This window comes from Apodemus sylvaticus, chromosome 16, assembly GCF_947179515.1.
Source record: "Apodemus sylvaticus chromosome 16, mApoSyl1.1, whole genome shotgun sequence".
NCBI lineage: Eukaryota > Metazoa > Chordata > Mammalia > Rodentia > Muridae > Apodemus > Apodemus sylvaticus.
In genome coordinates this window covers 68778641-68806072 of record NC_067487.1, presented here as the reverse complement: position 1 = coordinate 68806072, position 27432 = coordinate 68778641, and the positions used below count along the sequence as shown (strand labels likewise).

Sequence of the window (27432 nt, the reverse complement as noted above, 5' to 3'; positions counted from 1 at the left end):
CTATCCTGTTTGTTTGTTTGTTTGTTTGTTCTTGGGGTTTTTTTGTTTTTTGTTTTTGGGGGTTTTTTGGGGTTTTTTGTTTTTGTTTTTGTTGTTGTTGTTGTTGTTGTTATACCAGATGAATTTGAAAATTGCTCTTTCTAACTATGAAAAAATTGAGTTGGAATTTAATGGGGATTGCATTGAATCAGTAGATTGCTTTCGGCAAGATGACCATTTTTACTATATTAATTCTGTAAATCCATGAGCTTGGGAGATCTTTCCATCTTCTGAGGTCTTCAATTTATTTCTTCCAAGACTTGAAGTTCTTGTCATATAGATCATTCACTTGTTTGGTTGGAGTCATACCAAGAAATTTTATATTGTTTGTGACTATCGTGAAAGGTGTAGTTTCTTTCTCAGCCTGTTTATCCTTTGAGTAGAGGAAAGCTACTGATTTGTTTCAGTTAATTTTATATCCAGCCATTTTGCTGAAGGAGTAAGAGTTCTCTGGTGGAGTTTTTGGGATCACTTAAGTATACTACACATCAATCTGCAAATAGTGATAATTTGACTTCTTCCTTTCCACTTTGTATCCCTTTGACCTCCTTTTGTTGTGTACTTGCTCGCTAGAACTTCAAGTACCATATTGGATAGATAGGGAAAGAGTAGGCAGCCTAGCCTGGTCCCCAACTTTAGTGGGATTGCTTGAGTTTCTCTCCATTTAGTTTGGTGTTGGATACTGGTTTGCTGTATATTGCTTCTACTGTGCTTAGGTATGGACCTTGAATTCCTGATCTTTCCAAGACTTTTAACATGAAGGGATATTGAATTTTGCCAAATGCTTTCTCAGCATGTAATGAAATGTTCATGTGGGTTTTTTTCTTTGAGTGTGTTTATGTAGTGGATTACATTAATGAATTTCCATATATTGAACCATCCCTACATTCCCTGGGATGAAGCCTACTTGACCGTGGTGAATGATCAGTTTGATGTGTTCTTGGATTTGGTTTGTAAAAATTTTATTGAGTATTTTTGCATCGATATTCATAAGGGAAATTGGTCTGAAGTTGTCTTTCTTTGTTGGGTCTTTTTGTGGTTTTGGTATCAGCGTAACAACTGTGACTTCATAGGAAGAATTGGGTAATGTTCCTTCTGTTTCTATTTTGTGGAATAGTTTGAAGAGTATTGGTATTAGGTCTTCTTTGAAGGTCTGATAGAATTCTGCATGAAACCTATTTGGTCCTGGACTTTTTTTGGTTGGGAAACTTAATGACTACTTCTATTTCTTTAGGGGTTATGAGACTGTTTAGATGGTTTATCTGATCCTGATTTAACTTAGGCACCTGGTATCTATCTAGAAAATTGTCCATTTCATCCAAATTTTCCAGTTGTGTTGACTATAGGCTTTTGTACTAGGATCTGATGATTTTTTTAATTTTCTCAGTTTCTATTGTTATGTCTCTCTTTTCATTTCTGATTTTATTAATTTGGGCTGCTTCTGTGCCCTCTGGTTACTCTGGCTAAGGGTTTATCTATCATGTTGTTTTTCTCAAAGAACCAGCTCCTAGTTTTGTTGATTCTTTGTATAGCTCTTTTTGTTTCTATTTGGTTGGTTTCAGCCTTAAGTTTTATTATTTCCTGATGTCTACTCCTCTTGGGTGCATTTGCTTCTTTTTTTTCTAGAGCTTTCAGATGTGCTGTCAAGCTGCTAGTGTAAGCTCTCTCCAGTTTCTTTTTGGAAGAACTCAGGAAAACTATGAGTTTTCCTCTTAGCACTGCTTTCATTGTGTCCCATAAGTTTGGGTATGTTGTGCCTTCATTTTCATTAAATTCTAAAAAGTCTTTAGTTTCTTTATTTCTTCCTCGACCAAGTTATCATTGAGTAGAGCATTGTTCAGCTTCCAAGTGTATGTGGGCTTTCTATTGTTTTTGTTGTTATTGAAGACCAGCCTTAATCTGTGGTGATCTGATAGGATGCATGGGATTATTCCAATATTCTTAGATCTGTTGAAGCCTGTTTTGTGACCAATTATATGGTCAATTTTGGAGAAGGTGAGAAGAGATGGTGAGAATGGGTATATTCTTTTGTTTTAGGATGAAATGTTCTATAGATATCTGTTAAATCCATTTAGTTCATAACTTCTGTTAGATTCATTGTGTCTCTGTTTAGTTTCTTTTTCCATGATCTGTCCATTGATGAGAGTGGGGTGTTGAAGTCTCCCGCTATTATTGTGTTGGTTGCAATGTGTGCTTTGAACTTTAGTAAAGTTTCTTTTATGAATGTGGGTGCCCTTGCATTTGGAGCATAGATGTTCAGAATTGAGAGTTCATCTTCATAGACTTTTCCTTTGATGAGTATGAAGTGTCCTTCCTTATCTTTTTTGATAACTTTTGGTTGAAAGTCAATTTTATTTTATATTAGAATGCCTACTTCAGCTTGTTTCTTGGGACAATTTGCTTGGAAAATTGTTTTCTAGTCTTTTACTCTGAGGTGTGTCTGTCTTTGTCACTGAAGTATGTTTCCTGTATGCAGCAAAATGCTGGGTTCTGTTTAAGTATCCAGTCTGTTAGTCTATGTCTTTTTATTGGGGAATTGAGTCCACTGGTGTTAAGAGATATTAAGGAATAATGACTGTTGATTCCTATTGTTTTTGTTGTTAGAGTTGGAATTATGTTTATGTGGCTTTCTTCTTTTGGGTTTGTTGAAAAAAAATTACTTTCTTGATTTTCCTAGGGTGTAGTTCTCCCCCCTTGTGTTGGCGTTTTTTATCTATTATCTTTTGTATGGCTGGGCTTGTGGAAAGATTATGTAGATTTCATTTTGTCGTGGAATATCTTGGTTTCTCCATCTATGGTAATTGATAGTTCTGCTGGGTATAGTAGCCCAGGCTGGCATTTGTGTTCTCTTAGAGTCAGTATGAGATCTCCCTAGGATCTTCTAGCTTTCATAGTCTCTGGTGAGAAGTCTGGTGTAATTCTGATAAGGTCTGCCTTCATATGTTACTTGACTTTTTTCCCTTACTGCTTTTAATATTCTTTCTTTGTTTTGTGCATTTGGTGTTTTGACTATTATGTGACAGGAGGAATTTCTTTTCTGGCCCAATCTATTTGGAGTTCTGTAAGCTTCTTGTATGTTCATAGGCATCTCTTTCTTTAGGTTAGGGAAATTTTCTTCTATAATTTTGTTGAAGATATTTACTGGCCCTTTAAGTTGGGAGTCTTCACTCTGTTCTATCCCTATTACCCTTAGGTTTCATCTTCTCATTGTGTCCTGGATTTCCTGAATGTTTTGAGTTAGGAGTTTTTTGCATTTTGTGTTTTCTTTGACTGTTGTGCCAATGTTTTCTATGTTATCTTCTACACCTGAGATTCTCTCTTCTATCGCTTGTATTCTGTTAGTGATGCTTGCATTTATGACTCCTGGTCTCTTTCTGTCTCCAGGATTGTCTCCCTTTGTGATTTCCATATTGTTTCTATTTCCATTTTTAGGTCCTGGATGGTTTTGTTCAATTTCTTCACCTGTTTGGTTGTGTTCTCCTGTAATTCTTCAAGGGATTTTTGTGTTCCTCTTTAAGGGCTTCTACCTGTTTACCTGTGTTCTCCATTATTTCTTTTTTTTTCCCGATATATTTTTATTTACATTTCAAATGATTTCCTCTTTTCTGGCCCTCCACTCCCCGAAAGTCCCATAAGCCCTCTTCCCTCCCCCTGTTCTCCCACCCACTCCTTCCCACTTCCCTGTTCTGGTTTTGCCCTATACTGCTACACTGAGTCTTTCCAGAACCAGGGGCCACTCCTCTGTTCTTCTTGTACATCATTTCTCCATTATTTCTTAAGGGAGTTATTTATATTCTTCTTAAAGTCTCTTATCATCATCATGAGCTGTGATTTTTAAATAAGAGTCTTGCTTTTCTAGTGTGTTGGGGTATCCAGGGCTTGCTGTGGTGGGAGAACTGGGTTCTGATGATGCCAGGTAGCCTTAGTTTCTGATGCTTATGTTCTTGCCCTTGCCTTTCGTCATCTGGTTATTTTTGGTGTTAGCTGGTCTTGCTGTCTCTGTCTGTGGCTTGTCCCTTATGTAAGCCTGTGTGTCAGCCCTCCTGAGAGACCAGTTCTCTCTGGGAAGAATTTGGGTATGGAGAGCTGTGGCACAGAGTCAGCTCCAGGTGCCAGAATGCTTACCAGTTTTAATCAAGACATTTCCAAGGTGCTGATCCTTGAGGATCCTTAACAACTTAAATGCCACTGTGGTTCTCTGACTTTTAAAAAGCAAGCCAACACCTTTGCTGACATAGGAACACATCATGACATTTACCTGTGGAAACTGAGCAACTCCTTGATCTTGCTGTGCTTTCATTTCATTGCTATACATCACCATAGTCTCAGTTGATTATAAATGTAAAATATTTTTCTGGACTCTCAGTTCTTTTCCATTGGTCTATGAGTATCACTATGCCACTACTTCACAGACTTGTTTTGGTTTTGGTTTGGTTTTTATATGAGTACACCATAGTTGTCTTTCAGACACCCCAGAAGAAGACATTGGATCTCATTACAGATGGTTGCAAACCACCATGTGGTTGCTGGGAGTTGAACACAGGATTTTTGGAAGAGTATTCAGTGCTCTTAACTGCTGAGCCATCTCTCCAGCTCCTTGTTTTGATTTTTTTTTTTTTTTTTTTTTTTTTTTTGGTGTTTTGGATTTGGTTTTTGTCAAGACAGGGTTTCTCTGTGTAGTCCTGAATGTCCTGGAACTCACTCTGTAGACCAGGCTGGCCTCGAACTCAGAAATCCGCCTGCCTCTGCCTCCCAGAGTGCTGGGATTACAGGCTTGCGCCACCACTGCCCAGCCCCTTGTTTTGATTTTAACTGGGTCTCATGTAGCCCAGGCTGGCCTGGAAACTCACTAGCTAGCCAAGGATGAGCACCTACTTCCATTTCTCAGGGGCTGGGACTGTAGCTACTTCACTTGGCTTACTGCATATAATTCTACCTGCAATCAGGAAGCTAGCCCTTTCAGAGCTGTTCTGTCTAAGACTGCTTTTGCTGTTCTGGGTCCTTGGGTTTCCATATCAGTTTTATATTAGTATGCCAGTTTCTGATAGTAAGTGAACTAGGATTCTCATAGGTACTGTATCTATAGAGCACTCTGAGGAGAACTATCTCTAAACAGTATGAAGTCCTAAACCTTGAGCATGTAGGAGCTTTTCACTTAGGTAGATGTTTGCTTTCTTCCGGTAAGTAATGCTTTAATGTTCAGTTCTTACATTGCTGTGAGTATGTTTTATTCCTTTTGAGGTTGTTGTTTTCAGAATGTTCACACTAGTGTATAAAATGACAGATCACTATATCTGATGTCCTGTACCTGGTACCCTATCACTCTAAAGCTAGGATTAGCGGTTATAAATGTTGGTCCCTTCCTGCACTAGTGTAATGAAGTAAAGGTGAAAGTGAGAACTGCCCCGTTAGTGCCACCTGCAGCTCTATTTCCTCCTTTTAGCCAGATGGTCGGTGTCTTTCTCTTGCCTATGTATCTGATCCAGAACCTGCAGCAGCGTGACTAGGAAATTAGACAAGCATCTTACTTGTCTTGTTCGTGGCCCTAGTGGGAAAGCATGTGACTTTCTCACACTGAGGATGGGCCCTTTGATTTCTAATTCATTAAGTGCTTTGATCCAAAGAACTGTTGGACTTTGCCATATTTTTGCTAAACCATTAATAGTATTAATAGTATTAAATGGTTTAGCAAAAATAACCAATTACATGATTGGTTATTTTAAATTAATCTTGCATTTCCAAGATCAGTTCCACTTGGGAATTGTATATGATACTTTTTTATATGTTATCAGAGTCAATTTACTACCATTTTATTAAAGATAACTCTACGGTGTATGACGTTATCAATGTTGGTCTTGGAATCAGGATATGTTGACTTGTAGGGTGAGTTAGGTAGGGTGAGTAAGAAGCGCTGTCTCTTGATTGCTTCAAAAAGCTAAGGGCAGTGTGTGTTGGATCTTTGCCATCGCAGGAGTTTGTGGTGAGAGAACTGAGACAGGACAAAGTCAGTGCTGTGACATGGACATTCTAAATGACACTACACAGGAACCTGTTTCAATGCAGCATTTGGTAGCCATGTGTTCTCTGACCTGCAGTAACATCACAGCAGCCTCCTTAACACTTGCAGAGGGAATTCCTAAGGGGAGACCTTAAGTAGGTCTGTCTTCCTTTAAAATTAGAAAAAGGGAACCCTCTAATCAGTGTCTTAGGGTTTCTACCCCTGTGAAAAAAACATATTGGCCAAAGCAACTTGGAGAAGAAAGGGTTTATTTTGTCTAATGTTTCCAGGTAATGTCCATCATGAAAAGAAGTCAGAGCAGTCCTGGAAGCAGGAATGGATGCTGTTAGCCAGCTTTCTCCTTGTGGCTCGTTCAGCCTGCTTTCTTGTATGCGTCGTGGCCACCTGCCCATGAGCGCCACCACCCACCACGGGGTGGGAGCACTCATGTCAGTTAATCACACAGATAATATAGGCCAGTCTGATGGGGATGGTTTCTTGATTAAGATTCCTTCTCCCCAGATGCCCTCATCTTCTGTTGTACGGACTTACATACTACCCAGCCCAGTAAGTGTACTCCATGTCTAGAAGTAGAATTGCTCAGCCTCTATACACTGGAGAACTGCTCGTTCATTGCCTGCTAACGTCCAGAATGAGCTTTAATCATTCTCCATTCCCCTCCTTCTTTCCGTCAGCCCCTGTTAGGTATACATGTTTATTTATTTATTTATTTGTGTATTTTATTTATGCTTTTAAAATAAATTACCAAATTCATACCCCATTTCATCTCTTCTGATTCCTATCCTATCCTCCCCACATCCATTCCCTCATAATGTCATAGTCTTTATTTTGATACCCTGAGTCCACGTAGCCCATCAGTATGTGTATGACTTCTTACCTACATGCTACATTCAGAGGCCACATCCCTGAAGAGAAGTGACTCCTCCTCCCCCAGGGGCCATTAGCTGTCAGTAGCTCCTAAACGTGGTGTGGGACTTCTTGGCTTTGCCTCCTCATGCTTACATCTTGTATGGGTTTGATAACATGCAGTCAAGCTCATACATAGCACAGCGTTCTCTTGTCCAGGAACTACAGCTGTTCTGAACTATCCAGTAATCTCTGCCCCTTACAGTCTTTCTAACCCCTCTTCCACAATGATCCCTGAGCCTTGGAGTAATGGAGTATAAGAAAGACTGTGTGTGTGTGTGTGAGTGTGTGTGTGTGTGTTTGCGTACTCACGCATTTGTGTTTTAAACATAGAGGTCATAAGACAGCCTCAGGTATCATCCTCAGAAGCACTGTCCTCTTTGAGACTGGTCGCTCCTTGCCTAGAATTCATTCAGTAGGCTGGCTGGCCCACAAACCCCAAACATCTCCTGTCTCTACCTCCACAGCATTAGAAATGCACCCCTGGCTCCACATCTGATATTTTATGTGACAGCATGGTGAGCTCATTAGGACTCATTTTGATCCTCGTCTCCATAAGCTGAGTATATTATTCTTAGTTTATACAGGTTTCCGTTCAAACACAGTATCTTTCGTTACCATATGACGTATGATTTTTTTTCAGTCACTATTCTAATGAAATAAGGATTGCTATGAGTGGAAAATGAATTAGAAAAGGGATGATGCCTAAGACCCAAAGTTCATGAACCGCTGCTTTTACCATGCACTGGCCTTTTTCCTTTAAGTCGTTGCCTATGCAACTGTTAGTTCAGCAGCACCATGCCAACCCATCCCATACAGCTCTGTTCCCATTGATATCACTTGGAAGAAATTTTTCTGTCTCAAACATCATGATCCCTCAACCAAAAGCAGCAGGCCCAAAAGTTTTATATCAGCAGTATTTGGTTTAATGAGCTAGAGAAAGGGGGGGGGGGAGAGGGAGGGGAGGAGGGAAAGGAAAGGAAAGGAAAGGAAAGGAAAGGAAAGGAAAGGAAAGGAAAGGAAAGGAAAGGAAAGGAAAGGAAAGGAAAAAAGGTGCTAAGACAAAAAGTCTAGCCATGCTAGTCCATTTTATATCGCTAATATAATGCCTGAGGGAGGCTAACTTTAGAAAAGAGATATTTAGTTCACAGTTCACATCACAAAGGTGTGCGATGGGCCTCAGCATTGCTGGTGGTGAAGACATCAGGCAGATGGATCCCAGTGACCAGCATCCCTTGAGGGAGTATTCACACTTGGAATCCAGAAGACAGAGAGAACAGGAGTCTCAAAGTCCCATTAACCTAAGTCACACTTAAAGGTCTGCCACCAGGACCAGGCTTTTATCACATGAAGCCTTGGAAGACAGACTCCTTGCATACCACATCAGAGCTGGTAGTTGGTTCCAAACCTAGGACCCCATCCCTCCTCAGGGAACGCCACTGAGTCAGTTTTAGATGTACTGATCTTCTGATCCCGTTACCTCTTGACTCTTGAGGATCCTGGCAAAGTTCCCACTAGAGTCTGCATTTCTGGAGAAATGCCCATTGTATGTTAGTTGCAGTTTGTTTTCTTTTGGAAAACTGTTTCAAGACTTGTGTTTACCTCTGAGAGCTTCAACTGAATCATCTCTGGATTGCTATATTTTATTATTTCAGAGCTACTATTTATCTGACTCTTAATGCTTGGAGAGTCTAAATAGGAGGAAGTGGGTGAAGCGTAAGAACAAGCTCACCAATTCCTGTGGCCCTTGAACTCTGGAGTCCATTCCGGGGCTGGGAAAATGGGTTAGGGGTTTAAAATATCTGCAGTGTCGGCAAGTGGGCTTCGGAAAACAATTCTGGACCCTAAGTGAGTGCACGCACAAGAACATGTATCTAAACCACACACACAGAGAGAGACAGAGAGAGAGTGTCCACGTGCAGTTCTCAGGGAGATTCTGTGTGTAACTGAGCTGGGTGCTGGTTTACAGCTATAACCTTAGCACTGAGGAGCCTGCAAGTCCAAAGTCAGCCTGAGATACAGAATAAGATCCTGTCTCAAAACCAAAAAATTTAGAACTGAGATTGTAATTATAAACCAGTATTTTAAAAGACTTAAGATAGTAGAAGAAAACAACTGATTTAACAAGAGTTCAATTTTAGTTTTACAGAAAAAATGCATTTAATGTGGTAGGTACCAAACATATTCAGCTGGTCATTTATTAATTTTTATGATTCTTGGCTTTTGAAAGAACCTCTTGGCACTTTACTCTGTCTTAGTGATTGACAGTCTTGAATTTTACACACAAAAAAATATCCAAATGTGACTTTCCCTGACTCATTCCAAAGAAGCTCAGATCATAGTTGAAAACGGGCCTAGTAAAGTCAGTTTCAAAAGCCAGGCATGCTACAGAGAGTGAACAGCGAAAGGCCAGAAAACGGTTAGCAACTAATGTCTGCTATTTTTCATCAGTGCAGTATATATCACAAGACAGTTTAAAGTTTTCTGAAGCGTTCTTGGCAACAGTGAGTTTGAAGTACACTAGAAGGGACTTTGAAGACCATGTCAGACATGAAGACCATGTTCTTCCATGAAGAAGGCTTGATCGCCAGCCAAGTACAGATGTGTACACAGGAGAGCAAAAGATAAAAATGGCAGCTCCTGGCTCCCTCTATTGTAGTCCAGGGTGGAGCTGCATTATAGGAGGCACTGTCGTTATTGGAGGGGTGTGGGAGTGCTCCCTGGGAGGCAGGGAGGCCAGAGGGTCTGAGCAGAGACCTAAGTGAGTGAGTGGATGGGAAGGTCAGGTGCACTGTGGTTCTAACAAAGCATCAACAGTATGCTGCATGTTGCCAGGCTAGGAAAGCTGTGGTGTGTCCATAAATCAACAGAAACCAAGAGTCTGCCTGGTTCCCGGCATACAACTTCAGTCCTTAGCACCTACAGATAATTTGTTTTTCTTTTCTTAGAAATATGATTTTAGCTATAATTTGCAAAAGATTCCTAAAAAATTGCCTAGTAGCTCTTTGGTAGAGTGGAAAGATATAAGAGAAATAGGGACTGGGGTTCATTTTTTGAGGAAAAATTATGAATATAAAATAAAGGAGATTTGGGATGTTGCACTTTGTAGCTTTACATAGTTTACTGTTTGCTTCTGGTGCCGTGTGCTGAGAACATGACCTTAGGAGCGGAGCGGCTTCCATGTTGAGGAACGAGGGCTTCACATCCCACAGTGCCGATGTCCTTGGTGAGAGGTTAGGGAAACTAAGCTGTGTTTTTAGTGGATGGTGAATTGAATCGTGAATTTTTTTTCTTTTCCAGATACCCAGGTGTCCTCTCTGAGGTCCAAGAGGAAAAAGGCATCAAGTATAAGTTTGAAGTCTATGAGAAGAAAGACTAACAAAAAGATGCTTTCAAGTTCTACTGCTTCCCTCCTAAAATTATGCATTTTTATAAGACCACAGGACTCTGCTGGCTTTAAAGATCTATGAGTAATTATTTCTTTAGGGAGGGATAGTTGGGAAGAAATGTTTGTTTTGTGATTCTGGAGATGGAACCTAAGGTCCTGTGCATACTGGGCAAATGCTACACTGCAGAGTCACGCCAACCCCAGCCCCTATATAATCCTAAACAATATGTTGTCTTTTCCCATTAATCTAACTAGGTTATGGTAAAAGTGCCTTAAGAAATATCACTTGCTATAAAGGTCTCAGTGCCCTTCCCATGAGGCCTCAAGTGGCTCCCCAGCATATGCAGAGGGCACTGTGTGTGCAAGAGACCCTGAGCTGATGTGGGGCTCATAGCAATAGGTTTTAAACAGCAGAGCTGGAACTCAGACTTTAAAGAAAATTGGATCAAAGTAGAGACTGGATTATTGTATGCACATCACACTTTCAGCCAAGCTCTGCTCACTCAGACAGAAAATCAGTAAATGGAGGACTCCATTGTGTTCATGGAGACGAGAGCAGGTGGAAGATTATGTAAGGCCTGAAACACTGAAATTGTCTGTTTCTCATCTCCAGTGAGATTCCAGGGGATATTACAGTGACAGAACAAGAATAGGCACTTTCTTCTACAAAAAAAAAAAAAATTAAGTAATAGCAAGCATAATAGCTACTGTTAAGAACTCAGAGATAATGAATTGAGAATGGATACTGCCTGAAATGAAAATTAATAAGTTAGAAACTAAACTTTATAAAAATAAAAAATGAGCATTAAAATGGCTTTCCTTATCTCAGTAGGTTTCGTATCATCAGGATAGTTATATAAAAATAAAAAATGAGCATTAAAATGGCTTTCCTCATCTCAGTAGGGTTCATATCATCAGGTCAGAGAAAGTATTTCTGCCCAGCCTTGTAATCAGTGTGATCGTTTTTATCTTTTACTGACAATTTCCTATGTGTTTACAATGTGTCTTAAGCATACCAGGTCCTCAGCCCCACTCCCCCCACTACCTTGTAGCTTCTTTTTCTTTTCATAACCTTCTAAAACCAGAAGGTTCCTACGTGTGTGTCCTCCATCCAGGCTGGAGATGGATCTGCAGATAATCACAGCTGCTGTGAGCTTGCGAGTGCAATGTCCATGCCATGCCCAGAGGCAGCGTTATATACGCAGCACTCTTCCCCAGCCTTCAGGCTTTCCATTCTTCCCACCACTTCTTCAATGCTCCCTGAGCCTTAGATGAGGCTATTGATATAATGGTCTATCAGAGCTGAATATTAAACAGTCACTAGTCTCTGCACTTTGATCCGTCATGAGTCTCTACGCTGGATGTTCTCCACTGCAAAAGAAGAACTTCTTCTCTAACCAGGGTATATAGCGTATAAACTCAGGTATTTAAAAAGCACTCTGAAAACTTATCCAATTAACAAAACAGTAGTAGATTCGTCCTTAGAGCCCATGACTTCTACACCACAGGCATTTGACCAGTTTCACACTACTAGACATGAATTGTCTCCTACGGAGCCGGCCTCAAATCCAACTAGGAAGCAGAGGCAGTCGTGCCACTGACATTGCAACATGCAGGGCCTACCACCAGCCAAGTCTGTTAAGGACTTTTCTCCCTGGTGATATGCTCCGCACCTTCTGGCACTGTGAAAGCTTTCTAGTAAGGAGGAAGTTTGCAAGTCAGTTCCAGATTGATTTCTATGTGTCTTCAACAGTAGGGACTTACCATGTAGCTATGACAGGCAGCCAAGAGCAATGGCAGGAGCCTGTGTTGTTTTGGGAGCCTCCTTAACTGATTATTTTTAGGGATGCCCCACACCTGGCACTGAGAGTTTCATTTAATAACCTAGGTCTTCATTTAATAACCATTGTCCACCAGTGTATAAGATACCTCCATTCAAACTTTTTTCTTTACTTATAATTGCCTAATAATCATGAACAAAGAGAAGAACTCAAAGAACCAGAGAGACTGCTGACTTAGCCCCTATGAAGCATGTGAGGCTGACTGAGTTTGTGTTACGTAGCACACTCAAAGATTAAAGCCTTCTGTCTTGGAAGGAAGCTGATTCAACATAAGACAGTTATAGAGGAGGTGAAAGAAGAGGATATTCTAAGGAAGGTGAGATCGTCCATCCTGCCAGGAACTTCCTTAAGCTCCTTTTGAGTTGAAGTATACAACTCAAAAGTTCTTAAAATTCACCAGGTACACTAGACTCCTCCCTCCCCAAGCATAGATAAGCAATGGTTGCTGAGGGGCACTGAGACAAGTTGAGCTGTCTAGAAGACCGACTGAGCCTCCTGGGAAAGCAGAAACCAGCAGCGCTGTCTCAAAGAGGCTTGGACCTACTGAACACCCTAGAAAGAACACTCGAACCTGTTGAGCTGCCTGTAGGTTGTCTAATTCACTACAGATTTCCAGGTTTCATGAGCTGTGACTGCTGGCACGGGCTTTTGGTGATACAGCTGTCTTTGAGTCATTCCTACTTCTGTAATAACCCCAGTAAAACTCAATAGTTCACCGAGTTGAATTTTGATGGTATCCTTACTTTGAACTCCCATATCTGGGGTTAACAGACATTTGCTCCTGTCTCTCCACGAGGCTGTTATACAATGATTTGGTGCTCAGAGAAAGAGGCAAGTGCAGTGGCATGTGTTTGTAACCCTGGCAATGATGTGCTACAGGAGAGACTGACCCAGTTAGTGAGTACCCAGTACAGTGAGAGACACTGAGTCAGAAATCAGAGAGCAATAGAAGACACCTTGAACTCACCTCTGTCTTCATATGCAAGCACACATGCACACACCACAATGCTACATACACATCACACACACACATACACACACACACACACAAAGAAAGATAATTATTACAGCATCTTTTAAATTTGTAAAGAGCCTAAAAATCAAATAAATAGTTACTATGTCTATAAAATACAATGTTTACAACATTTGAAAAGGATGTGGCCCTAACAGGAAAAGCTATAAAGTTCTTAAGTAAAAGAAACTATAATAAAACACACACACAAAACCTAGTATTAGCATGTCTATGAGTAACATAGTTGACAATATCAGACTTAGTGTTATTTACTGTTTGTCTTCTATGATTAGGATTTTTGGAAACTATATTTTATAAAGAAATGAAGCTATTAAGTCACAGCCTTTGTTTTCAACAGAAAAAGAAGGGTATAGAACATTGAGAGTAAAAATGGTTTCCCAAAAGTCATCCATCAAAGGAGAGAAGCCAGACCATGCAGAAGAAAAAGATCAATTCTACAGAACAGTTGCACATCAAATAAAGCAATAGTACTTTCTTGCAATGAACATAACCTGAAAGCTACCAGTATCCAGAATTTGTAGGACTCGGTAACTCAGAAAAAGAAACAAGTTATTTACAGAGGAAATTGAAGTGGCTGATAAATACATGCAGAGGTAAACCTTCCGCCAGAGGGTGGGGAGCACGGGAGGAAGCTACATGCGCCAGTGTCACCATCTTCAGACTGGGATGGTGGCATTTCCTAAAGCTGGGGATGCTTATTCTGAGCAGCATAGCAGCCTCAGGACCAGGACAGCACCTCGTACATGCCAAAAGACTGAGAGCAGCCTGGAAATCTAGAGACAAGGAAATTATTGTCTAGCTATTTTAGGATGAGTTCTCTCCAAAGCATATTCTGAAACACTTCAATGAAAGTGGTCTATGTGGTAGGTTGTACCAGAAAGCACAGTTGGGATATGAGAAAACAAGAAACCCAGTTCAAGATCAGTAAGCAGATTCCCATTGGCAAGCTGGTAAACCAGGACATGGAGGGAGGAAGAAAGCTGGAGTGTGTGGATTCTGACCATTGTTGGCGGGATGTTCCACAGTGCCAGCTTGTTACTCTGTGTAACACGAACACACTCAGCTGCCAGGGTCCCAAGCATTAGAAATAGCAAGCTGCTCACATAAATGCAAAGAATGCTAAATACTTCAGTAATTCCATGTTTCTGCCACTTTCTACATAAAGTGCACAGCCCAGCAATATATTTGCAATAGAATATCTATCAATATATTTGCAATATCTATCAGGGTGAGGATAAGGGTGATGATCATAACTTCACCAAAGCACTGTATATACTGAAAGAGACATGGCTTGTTTTAGTGTTAGACGTTTCCAGTGGACTTTGAATTTGATTCGACTGAGACTCATTGAGTTTGAGATGTCTTTAGGAAAGGAAGAAAGAAGGGAACAAAAAATAAAAACAGTGAAAACACGCCTTCAAATCTGAAAAGGAAGGCTATTTTCAACTAATATATCTGTGCTCACTCAAATACAGACAAACGTGTGGGTCCTCTTCATGTCTTATCTCTTCAAAGGCTACAAAAGGAGGTGCCCAAGCAAAATGGAGGCTCACACGAACCAAAGCCCAGGAGCTAGGAAGGGGACACCAAATGCAGGATGCCACAGGATGTCGGCTGTGTAGCTGGCTTAGGAAACTTTAAAAAAACAAAACAAAACAACCTGATAATGAGTAGGTGGCAGATCTGGAGCTTTTGGAATGTTCTCTCGGTGAGTTTTTTGGGCAGATGCTGATGCCAGAGCTGAGTGCCCATGCCATGCCTAGGAGAACTGGGGAAATTAAGGACTTTCTGCTCACAGTCCGGCGGAAGAATGCCGAATCTGTCAAGATCGAGAACAGGATAATGTGAAGTTCAAGGTTCGCTGTAGCAGGTACCTTTCCACCCTGGTTATCAGAGACAAGGAGAGGGCAGTCCCTACCCCAGGCTTGGTAGTAAAGGAGCTGAAATGAGCCAGACCTCTGCATGTGACTATTAAAAACCCTGAAAAGTCAAAAAAAAAAAAAAAAAAAAACAAATATTCTCTCAAGACAAAGCAAATAAAACGAGGCTGGCAGCCACAATTCAATGATTAGTTCGGGGGGATTCAAGACAAGGGAGATAATGGAGTGAGTGGTTGCCTGGCCCAGAGAGGCTGTAAGCTGGAACCTCAGCTTGTCTGAGGTAATCAAGAAAGTCCATTATTTGAGAAACAAAAAATCAGGAAAAGCTGCTGAAAGTTACAAGATGGCACTTCAGACAATTGGGGAGTTTGGATGGGGAATCCCAGACCTGGGGCTCCTGGATGAGGCTGTGCTGGCTGATCAGCAAACTCCAGCGATCCTCTTGTCCCTGCATCCCACTCTTGGGATTGCAGGTATGTGGGGACAAGCCATGCCAGGGCAGATGGTGTCCGCATGGCTACTTGAGAATCTGAACTCAGGGCTCATGCATTTTACTGAGTCACTTACCTGGCCTCAGAACATTTTTTTCTTTCATCTGTCCTAATAAAAAGTTACACTTCTTCACAGGACAGGGCTAGCCTCCTGTTACTCTTTGTACCTGCTACAGAAAACTACATGGAAATTTTGAAGGCACTATTTGTCCATATCTAACTGACAAACAATTAGCTGTGGTCACACAAATGCCCACACAAACTGTCAGGGGAAACATGGGCTTTTCCCTGCAGTGCCTGCCCTGCTCTTCCACAGGAACCCAGTCTCATTGTGTCCTGAATGTCTTCTGATCTATCGCTGCAAGATGAGAATTTAAAGCAAAGATATAAGTAATGAGCTGGCTATGTTGTAAACACACAGGTGAGCGAGGTGTATGCTTCTCTGATGTTGGACTTATGTAACTCCCACTTCCTTGTAAGCCATTTCTCAAAATGTTCCATTACACCTGCAGCAGGGATGGGTCCCAGAATCTACCTTTTAAATAAGCGCCCTAGAAGATTCTGAAGCTAAAATGCCAAGGACTAACAGTGAAAAGCTTATCTGTGGGCAATGCCAAGCACCTGGATGCTGCTTGGTTTCTTGCTACTGATTGAGAAGGCATTGGCCCCCTGGGTGGGGTTGGGAGCACTGTAACTATTTCCCATCCCCAGGACTTTCAAAGGAAGCAATGCAGAAAGAAAATCATACAAAGTATAAGCCACCATATAATAATAGAAGAAGATGAGAATTACATATTAGATTGTCTTTACATATGACAGGTGTCCCTCAAAGTTTATTAATTGTATAAATGATGGGTTGGAGAGAAATGATGGTCAAGAGCACGTGCTCCTCTGCCAGCCAACCCAAGTTCTTTTCCCAGCAATCTGGGGCTCACATATGCCTATAACTCCAGTTCCAGATTTGACATCCTTTTCTGGCCTCTGCGCGCGCACACACACACACACACACATGCATGCAAACACATACACACACCCCACATAAATTTTAAAATTAAGTTTAAAAAATTAGCTACAAGCACACAAATAAATAAATTAATCAATCAACTAATTAATTAATAGCTAATGAAACTCAACCAAACACATAATGTGATTAAGTAACAAGTCTTTGTGAGGTTACATGTGACTGGCCAGCTGCTGAAAGCATTGAAAACAATAATTACCTTTAAAAGATTGAACCTTGTGACTAAGGATGTTCCATCTGTGTCATGGAGGGGAAAGCAAATATATAATTGAGTGAGTACCAGGAATAGAATTGGAGACTTTATGGTGAAAATGCTTTTAGTCTCAATGGAGCCTCTGGACAAACACCTGTGGCGGGCCTGCATGTGTGCTGCTCCTGAGATGGGAGATACACCAGAGTGTTTCTAACGAGCAGCTCCTGCCCTTTCTGTTCCCCTGGAGACCGCACGTATTTCTCTGATAATACATTGACATTTCTGTTAAACCACTTTCTTCTTGGAACAAAAATGGAGAACAAATCAGATTGGTATGTGGTATTTCAAATAACCTGGTACTTCATAATACAAAACAAAATTATCAGAGGCAGGGTTTTAAGTGCTGTCGGCGTCTTCCATCCCTGAGCCATAGAACTCATTACTCAGTCCCTAAAGGAACAGTCTACAGAGAGGAGAAAACAAGGTTCTGACCTCAGGAAAAGCTGGAGAAAAAAGAGGTTTTGTACAGCCCCACAAAATCATTTACAGACAAGATTGTGAGTGAGCTTCTTCTTCAACCCATGGTCATAATCTGCTTCAAAGGGGAGAATAACCCAATCTAGCATTGAGAAACTAAAAAGGTTCCTTTGCCAGGCAGTACCTCAGGCTGGTGGTTTGCTCCTGCCAGGCCTCTACTTCTTGCTAAGACTGAGAAATCATTTAATAATGAACCATTCAATTGAAAGGCTTTGTGGATGCCTGTTTATCCAACACCTAGATTTTGCCATTGATACCTTACTATCTCTGCCTTATTGCATATTTGGCTCCATCCATCTATCATAACTATCGTGTGTGTGTATGTGTGTGTGTGTGTGTGTGTATTTGAGACACGGTTTCTCTATTATGTAGCCCTGGGTATCCTGAAACTTGCTAAGTAGACCAGGCTAGCTCAGCTTCACTGAGCTCCGCCTGTCTCTGCCTCCTGAGTGCTGAGATTAAAGGCGTGTCTACCACTCCCATGGAGCGCATCTTTTTATTATGCTTCATTTCAAAGTTAGCTTTATGCATCATCATTTTTTCGTATCATTAGCTATGGTTCAGTCTTGCTTGCTTACAACTCTTAAGGGTATTTTGACAACATTTGGCAGAAGCATCCAGTTTTGTAGCCCAAACCTCTGTCCATCACCTCGTATTGCTCTCTTTTTCCTTTTCAGCCACGCCCACCTCTAACTCAGAGAAAGTCCTGTTTGGGGTTGTTTGATTTTCCTATTCTACATTCACCCCCCTGCTCTGGCCTTCATGTGAACAGAATCACACAGGATCTGCTCACTGCACCAACAATGAATGATTTTCCAACCATTTTTGCTCTACCAATAATCTGTTCCCTTTTTATTTTCTCAATGTTATTCAATAATCAAAGACCAACAACAACAGATAACTGGGAGACTATTTAAATAGTAGAGGTTTGATACGGTAAAACTACTTGATTATATGTTATGGTTGCTTTGGTCTATCCCATGGAAAATTCCTTATTATATAAGTTAATTAATGGCTTCTCACTAGTTGAGTATCAACTTCCTTTTTCTTTAATGTGGATATTTATAAGGATCAGCTCCCCTTATGTCTAGATTCTGTTTGCAAATCAAACAAGATCAAGGCTGTAACCATGGTTTCATTAGCTTTACTTACTGCTCAGAGAATGCTAACGCTGTTCTCCGTTTCGTTTTACTTACATAGTAATCCTGAGATGCCTTCCGTGTGCTTGAGAGCCAGGCAGGGCATCTTGTTCCTGTTGTCTCACCGTCTCAGGGACTGAAATGAGATCATGTGAGCCCAGGAGGTCAAGACCTGCCCGTGTAAAGGGAAGGCTTTCATCCCAAACGAAAAATACACTTGAGAATAGACGGGGAATAATTGTCATACTTTTAATGTATTTACTGTGAAACTCATATTTGGGTATTCTGATCACTGGGGAGCCCAAGAGAGGACTGTTTGCTCTAGAGTCATGAACCTTCCAGACTCCAAAACCAATACAAACTCTAACCAACATGGAGTGTGTTACCCAGGCCCCTCATCAAGTGCCAAGTGCTCTCACCTCTTTCACTGCCTTTTTCTAACTCTTCTCTTTAATAACCACTCATAGTCCGTGGCATTTCCCTTCTCTTGTTCACTCTGGAGTAACTGCACTTGTGGGTTTTCAGCTTTTGATCACTTCCTTAATGATCTGTGCTAATTAACCACAGAGATGGACTTTCTGTGCTATACTCTACCACTGTTTGGATCCTTAATGCTCACCGAGCTCCAGCTAAACTTCACTTCGGCCTTGAGAGGTTTCTAGCTTGGTCATCTTCCATACCTATACCCTGTGACTTACACATAAGCCACCTTAGCTTTTCAGCAGTGGACAGACCCGATATATGTCTGTGTCAACACCCTTCTTCATGCTATTCTTCCTGCAATAAGTCCTGACTCTGGTTTCTTCCATTGAAACTCTACCTGGTCCTCAAAACCTTACCCAAATTCTAACTGTACCTTTTCCACACACCTCCCCTTCTCTCCATTACAACCCTTATAAGGTGGCAATTCAGAGATTCAGGTGTCTTCTATGTTGTGGTGTCAGTCCTTAACAAGAACTTTTCCAGGTTATTCCCCAGAGGACCATACATGGGGGCACTGGCATAGGGGGAGCTCTGGGGCCAAAACTGTCACAGAACCAGACCGACTGCCAGAAGGCTGGGGAAGGCAGCCAGGCTCTGGGGCAGGAGAAGGGGAAGCGGGCTTGGGGAACAGGTAGCCACATTCTGTCACAGCCACAAAAAGAAAGAGCCCCGCATGGCATCCAATCATTCTACAATTTCTTGACTCTTTGTTCTGAGATTAAGAGGTTTGGATATCTGAGAATTCATCTTACTAGCAGCAAGGGCCCTAGAGGAATTTGAAACCAGGAGGTACAAAGGAGTTAGTGCTAAGTGTTCCCTGATGGGCGTAAGGAGTACAGGCAGATCTCTGTCTTCTCAGGAAAGAATTCCATATCTAGTCTGCACTTGTGCACAGATGAGACATTGAGGTACCCCCTTTATAAAGCATAGAACAAGTACTCTTGTGCTTGGCACAGAGAAATAATTTCATTGTGTAGATCACTAAAATAAGTATATATGTAAGGGCTAGAAAGATGGCTCACCAGTTAAAAGCACCATTTCCAGCAACCACATTTTATGTCTACACCCATGCAAACTCAAATGTGTTCATGTGATTAAAAATAAAATAAGTTTTTAAAACTCTCTCTCTCTTCTCTCTTCCCCCTCTCTCTTTCTCTCTCTCCCCCTCTCCCCTCCCTCTCTCTCTCTCTCTCTCTCTCTCTCTCTCTCTCTCTCTCTGTATTTTCTAAGCTAACCTATATCCCATAGGGAGTCTAGACAGCCTGGGCTACGGAGTGAGACACTGAATCAAGAAAAGAAAAAGAAACGAAGGAAGGAAGGAAGGAAGGAAGGAAGGAAGGAAGGAAGGAAGGAAGGAAGGAAGGAAGGAAGGAGGGAAGGAAGGAGGGAGGGAGGGAGGGAGGGAGGGAGGGAGGGGAGGGAGGGAGGGAGGGAGGGAGGGAGAGAGGGAGGGAGGGAGGGAGGAGGAAGGAAAAGCCACACAAGCAAACCAATGTGTGCCATTATACATTAGCTTTGGGTTTACAGGTCCTTATTCTCATAGCCAATGTTGTAATATTCTGTAAAAAGTATTCAGCTATGGGTATGTTCTCCGTTAGCCCTTTTATTTAGACTGGGCAGCCTGTCTTCGCCTAGTAGGCCATTAGTACTACTGACTTCTCCACATTCTGCCCTCAAAACTTACGCCTAGAAGGTCTTTGTTCAAGATATGGGACTTGCCTCCAGCATGCTTCTGGGAACATTCTCGGACAACCTATCAACCCACTTTTCCAACATTTGTATTTTAAAGAATTAGCTCATACAGTTGGGCAGCCTGGCAAATGTGAAATATGAGGGCAGGCCTGCAGCTTAGAAACTCATCCAGGAACTGATGTAAAACCTAAACACACCCAAATACAGAGGTGCACGCCTTTGATTCTAGCACTTGAGAGGCAGAAGCAGGTGATCTCTGTGAGTTCGAGGCCAGCCTGGTTTACATAGTGAATTTGAGGCTTGTCGGGCCTTCATAGAAAGATCTTGTCTCAAAACAAACAGAGGGAAGGGCTTGTCTTGTTTTTGATATCTTGTATGTAGCCCAGGCCGGCCCTTCAAACTCTTACTCTTCAGGCCTCCACCTCCTGGGTATTAATATTACAGGTGCATGACACCACACCCCTTTTGTGCAGAGCTGAAGATGAACTAGGGCCCCAAGCACCCTAAGCAAGCTCTCTACCCACTGAGCAGCATTCCCCAGCCTGCAGGATACTTTTTGTAAATATCGATCTGTCTGGACACTCTGCTTCCATTCTATCTAAGTAGAATGACAACCATATTCTGGAGGTTTCTGGTTTATAACCGGCTCTTCATAGTCACCTCTTTTCTCTATTTTTCACTGATTATTTCAAGCAGAGATCACTGAAGAGTAAAGTCAGATTGCTAGCTTGTTTGGTTTTATTTCTCCAGACAGAGTTTCTCTGTAGACTTCTCTGTTACTTTGTAGACCAGGCTAGCCTCAAACTCAGAAATCTGCCTGCCTCTGCCTCCCAAGTGCTGGGACTAGAGACATGTGCCACCACGCTGGCTGTGAAACCTAACTTTTAAGGCTGTCCCTTCTAGGCCATTGAAATTCCAGCTCAGTCAGGGTATCTGGCTCTTATCTGTCCCTCGGGTTTCTGGGTACTTGAAGCTTTATCAAGCATTTCTCTCAAAGACCAAATCTGGCTAGATTCAAACAGCTGGCCTTCAGCTCTGCAGACTTGGAACAATGATATCCACTGAATATGGCTTGTCGGAGTCTGTTTCTTTCCATGGACGGTGTGGTTTGTGAGTGATTTCTGGGAAATGCTGATTACAAGGTAAGCGCTTCCAATGGATTTTGTAAGTTCACCCCCGGGAGTATGCTGCCAAGTGGAAGCTATGCTGGGTGGCAAACTCTCTGGACCGGCCATTGTCCCTGCTGGGACTGAACCTGCCTGTTTGGCACATGGAAGCATCACTTGATTTTCCAGAAGCCAGAATGCTGGCAGCTCTCCCCCAACCCCCCCACAGGGAGGTGTGTGGGGTGGGACAGCAGGGGAGCTTAGGTGGCTTTGTAGTTTGCCTTTCAACACAAATGCAAAAGCTAGAGAGGGAGAGAGCTCAGGAAAACAGCCAGGCTTTGAAGCAAGCCAGCCTTCAGCTCTGTCCTTGAGGCATTCTGAGTGGAATGGAGTCATTGTCTGCTTGGAGAGAGACCTGCAGAATAGCACGTGGCAGAGAACAGTTTGTACCTGGGATATATCCATTAGCTTGCATGTCAAAAGGCCACATGCAGATAGAAACCATTATCCTGGTAACCTAGCAGCCTTGAGACTCGAGGTGCAGAAGCTTACATGCCCTGTGACTACCTGTCTCTCTCTGCAGCCCTGCCTGGCAAAGGTGACATCAGGGGGTGGGAGGACGGATTTGGGTAGAAAGACCAACAGGGAAGACAGAGGACTGTGCAAATAAACACTCTATTAAGACCTATTTTTGGCATCTTGGGACCCTCCTACTGGTTTAGCTTAAATTGAGAGGGGATTTGGTTTGCCTCACAGGCTGTTTCTTCCCACTCAATTCACAATTACAGCTTTCTTTATTGTCATTAAAATACATTAAATGTGTACTTGCTGCGGGGCGGGAGGAATGTACGGCTTTCTGCTGGAATCTACATTAAAAACAATGTCCACCACCCTGAGTCAGCAGGAGAGAGCAGTGGGGTCAGAAGGCATGGGTTGGCATCTTGGGTCCACGTAGGCGTGTTTTTAAAAACCTCCACATACAAGAAACAAACGCTAGCACCATGGGCTTTCAGGTTTAGAAGGCAGATGATGCCCAACCTGGAACCCACAGAGGAAGACCTCTGGAGCTGAGGTGGAGGAGAGGGTGCTGTAGGGTCAGCTGCCATCTCCCAGACGTCCTCCTCACGCCCATTGCTACCCCAGCCTTCTGCCTCCAAGCATGTGTTTGGGATCTGACTACTAACGCCTCATGTTCTCTCTCGTAGTTGACATTCTCGGGGATAACATGAGGGTCCCAGCCACTCTGCCTATGACTTTCTACAAGAGCGGCTAACAAAAACAGCAGTTATTGCTCTGATTTTCCCTGACACTCAGCCTTGAGGATACAGAGGTGTGCAAAAGTGATGTGTGTCTGCCCCGACGATGGATTTGACAAACCAGACTCAAACAAGTCTGTAAACACAGAGCCCTCCTTCCTACCATCCCATGGTAAACTTGTTCTGTCACTGACTGGACATCTATTGATCATTTACCGTAAGTCATATAGGCACCAGATGTCCAGAGAAAATAAGATGAAGTTTCCAATCTTACAACCGAGGTGAACTCGGAAGTTAGGGAGTTTATCAAGCTCAACCCATAAAAGAAAGTAGGGTCAGGAAGGACTGGGGCTGCTGAGAAGCTGACATGGAAACACAGAGTCGAAGAGACTGACGCTGGGAAACAGAAAGTTACACCCTAGAATCCCCAGAACATGAAGCTTAAATAGGAATATAGAAAAGAGAAGTTAAAATGCCCAGAGAATCTTATAAGACTTGCAAGTCCCATAGGATTTCATGAAGACTTGAAGGAGTCAATTAATTACATAAGTAAACATTTTCAAATTTACTTGTTTATTTTTATTTTTATTGGACATTTTCTTTATTTACATTTCAAATGTTATCCTTTTTCCTGGTTCCCCACCCCCAAAACCATCCCATCCCCCCTCCTCCTGCTTCTATGGGGGTATTCTTCCACCCACCCACTCCTACCTCCCTGTCCTGGCATTCCCCTACACTGGGACATCGAGCCTTCACAGGACCAAGGGCCTCTCCACCCATTGATGCCTGACAAGGCCATCTTCTGCTACATATGCAGCTGGAGCCATGGGTCCCTCCATGTGTACTCTAAGGTCCTCTCCTCCCATTGATGCCTGACAAGGCGATCTTCTGCTACATATGCAGCTGGAGCCATGGGTCCCTCCATGTGTACTCTTTGGTTGGTGGTTTAGTCTCTGAGAGCTCTGGGCGGTCTGGTTGGTTGATACTGTTGTTCTTCCTATGGGGTTGCAAACCCCTTCAGCTCCTTCGGTCTTTTCTCTAACTCCCCCATCTGGGATGCTGTGCTCAGTCCAATGGTTGACTGTGAGCATCTTCCTCTGTACTTGTCAGGCTCTGGCAGAGCCTCTCAGGAGACAGCTGTATCAGGCTCCTGTCAGCAAGCACTTCTTGGCATCCACAATAGTGTCTGGTTTTGGTGACTGTATATGGGATGGATCCCCAGGTGGGGCAGTCTCTGGATGGCCTTTCCTTCAGTCTCTACTCCATACTTTGTCTCTGAATATCCTCCTGTGAGTTTTTTGTTCCTCCTTCTAAGAAGAACTGAAGCATCCACATTTTGGTCTTCCTTCTTGAGCTTCATATGGTCTGTGAATTGTATTTTGGGTATTTTGAGCTTTTGGGCTAATATCCACTTATCAGTGAGTACACACCATGTGTGTTCTTTTGTGATTGTGTTACCTCACTCAGGATGATATTTTCTAGTTCCATCCATTTGCCTAAGAATTTCATGAATTCATTGTTTTTAATAGCTGAGTAGTATTCCATTTTGTAAATGTACCACATTTTCTGTATCCATTCCTCTGTTGAGGGACATCTGGGTTCTTTCCAACTTCTGGCTTTATAAATAAAGCTGCTATGAACATAGTGGAGCATGTATCCTTATTACATGTTGGAGCATCTTCTGGGTATATGCCCAGGAGTGGTATAGCTGGGTCTTTAGGTAGTATTATGCCCAATTTTCTGAGGAACTGCCAGACAGATTTCCAGAGTGATTGTACCAGCTTGCAACCCCACCAGCAGTGAAAGTGTTCCTCTTTCTCCACATTCTTAGCAGCACCTGCTGTCACCTGATCTTAGCCATTCTGAGTAGTATGAGGTAGAATAAGAACAAGCATTCTTAAGACAAAAACAGAGCAAGACAGGGCTGAATGTGAAAGACATAAGACCAATGACAGACAGATAGACAGACAGACAGACAGACAAGGAAGAGCTAGAAGTAGAAGGCCTGGGCTCCCATCCTGGATCTATCCTTGGAGTGTTTGTTAAAACCTTTAGTTACAAGTGAAACACACTAGAATCAGAAGCTTCTGCCTGGTCTGTAACTCCCTTTGCTCCACTTTCTCATATTCTTACTGGTCTCCATTATGGATTAGAGACATTGCATGAATAAACAGCTCACCTAGAAAAGGACACTTGGACTGGTAGATTGGCTAAAAGGAAAACTGTGATGATGATGATAATTATGATGGTGATGATGATGATGATGATGATGATGATGATGACTGCGGTGGTGGTGGTGGTGGTGGTGGTGGTGGTGGTTGCGGTGGTGGTGGTGGTGCAAAGACACTCTACTCTCAGACCAAAACATTCTAAACACCTGTGTAAGGATGTTTTTGAGTGACAATAACATGTAGTTCAGTATGCTGGGTAAACAAATTGTCCATCCCAATGTGAGTGGGCCCTGTTTAACCAGCTGGCAGTTAGAGAGAGACCTCTGACTCTCTCCTAGTTCTCAGACCTTTGAGCTCAAACTAAAGAGAACTCACAGGCTCTCTGAGCTCTCCAGGTTGTCTGTGGTGGTCTTCATACTTCACAGACTCTGTGACTCAATGAACCAATTCAAATCCAGCCATCAATCAAGTGTTAGGTCACACTATTGGTTCTGTTGCTTTGGAGAAACTAATACCAACCATAGACAGATGCCATCACACTGTTCAGTAAGCTTTTCTTTGTGTCTGCTAACATTCAAAATGAAAACAGGACTGGAGGGTATTCTGGGGCGGGCAACTGTCAGGAGAGAGATGGAGAGCTTTCTGAAGGCCAGGTGTTGGTGACATCGTGATCCCAGCACAAAAGAGGATGATGCAGGAGGATCTTGTGTTTGAGGCCAGCTAGAGCTACACGGTGAATACCTAACTAAAAACACAAAAGCAAAACAAAATTAAGCTCAACAAAGCTTCTCTCTCCCCTCCTCAGTGAAGCCACTTCTTTAAAATTGAGGTTTAAACACTCAACAGATGCTGTACATGAGCATAATAAGAAATTTCTTACAGTACAGATTTATGCTCTGTAAACACTGCCCCGATGGAGTTCAGCCTTAACCTTTGTTCTGTAAATGTTTCCTAGTTTTTCCACTGCTGCATTATAAAAACAAATGTCAGTGTGAGTGTTAAGCTTTCATAATACTTGGCAGCTCCGCACACAGCCTCTAATCCTCAAGCATGAAAGACCAGACCACAACTTTCTCAACTGGAAATCATTTCAAGATTTTTTTCTGATGTCCCCACAGGACTTGGGTCACTCTGGATGTTGCACAACATTAGTTAAGTGGTCTCCAAACTGCCTTCCAGGGACATTATACAAAAGTAAGGTGTCACTTAGTACTAATAAAACCTCTTATAACTCCTGTCTTTGGGTTTCTATAGCTGTGAAGAGATACCGTGACCACAGCAACTCTTGGAAAGAAAAGTATTTAATTAGGGCTGATTACAGTTCAGAGGTTTAGTCCATTTTCATCATGGTAGTATACATAGTGTCACACATGTCCAGACATTGTGTTGGAGCAGTCACTGAGAGTTCTACATCCAGATAGACAGACAGAAAGAAGAAAGAGTGACTGGGCCTGGCTCGAGCATTTGAAATCTCAAACCCCACCCCCAATGACACACTTCCTCCAACAAGGCCACACCTACTCCAAGACCACACCTCCTCCTATCACTCTCTGTGAACCTGTAGTGGGCCTCATTCAAACCACCAGCAGCTACCAACTAGCTTTTTCCCAGCTTGCTGCTTCTGATGTCACTTAGTAGATAATCTTAGAAGGCCACAATGTGGTTTGCAACCAGTTGTGACTCCATTTCTAGGGTATCCTATTCTCTCTTTTGGCCTCCATGGGCACCAGGAACACACATGGCATACATACATACATAAATACATACATACATATATACAAGCAAGCAAACATTTATACACATAAAATAAGTAAATCTTATTTACTTTTTTAGGGAAGTGGTGTTGTCATGGAATATATGCAGATGTTTTTGACCTTGTGAATAACCTGAACACTTCTAGCATTTAAACACTGTCTTGGAATTGGCTGGAGGAAATCTTTGTATCAGGTCATATGTCAAGTTGTTTATGTAACTATTAGGACATCCAATACCTGCTTGGGATTTACTTACTGATGGACTCTTGATTTACTTTGAAGGGTTTTCTTCTCAGTCTTAGTGGGCCTGGCTCCTCAGCATTGTCTGGGATGATGATATCTGCTCCTCAGCAACCAAAAAGCCATGGCGACTGCAGTTCTCTGTGCAGCTTCATGGATGGGCAAATGAACCCAGTTAAGCCAGTCAATCCATAAAGTTAAATACTCAGTTATTACTTTAAACTTTTTTGAGACAGGACTTAG

At 42.3% G+C, this 27432-nt stretch overlaps 1 protein-coding gene across 2 annotated transcripts in view; it reads left to right on the top strand.

Moving 5' to 3' along the window:
* Positions 1-12918, top strand: part of Dhfr (dihydrofolate reductase) — a 32709-nt gene extending 19791 nt beyond the window's left edge. For both annotated transcript variants that reach the window (XM_052159439.1, XM_052159438.1), the window contains exon 6: positions 10265-12918. In XM_052159439.1, coding sequence (XP_052015399.1) covers positions 10265-10343 — 79 coding nt within the window. In that variant the 3' untranslated portion in view covers positions 10344-12918. The remainder of the gene's footprint in view (positions 1-10264) is intronic.
* The last annotated feature ends 14514 nt before the right edge of the window (positions 12919-27432 follow it).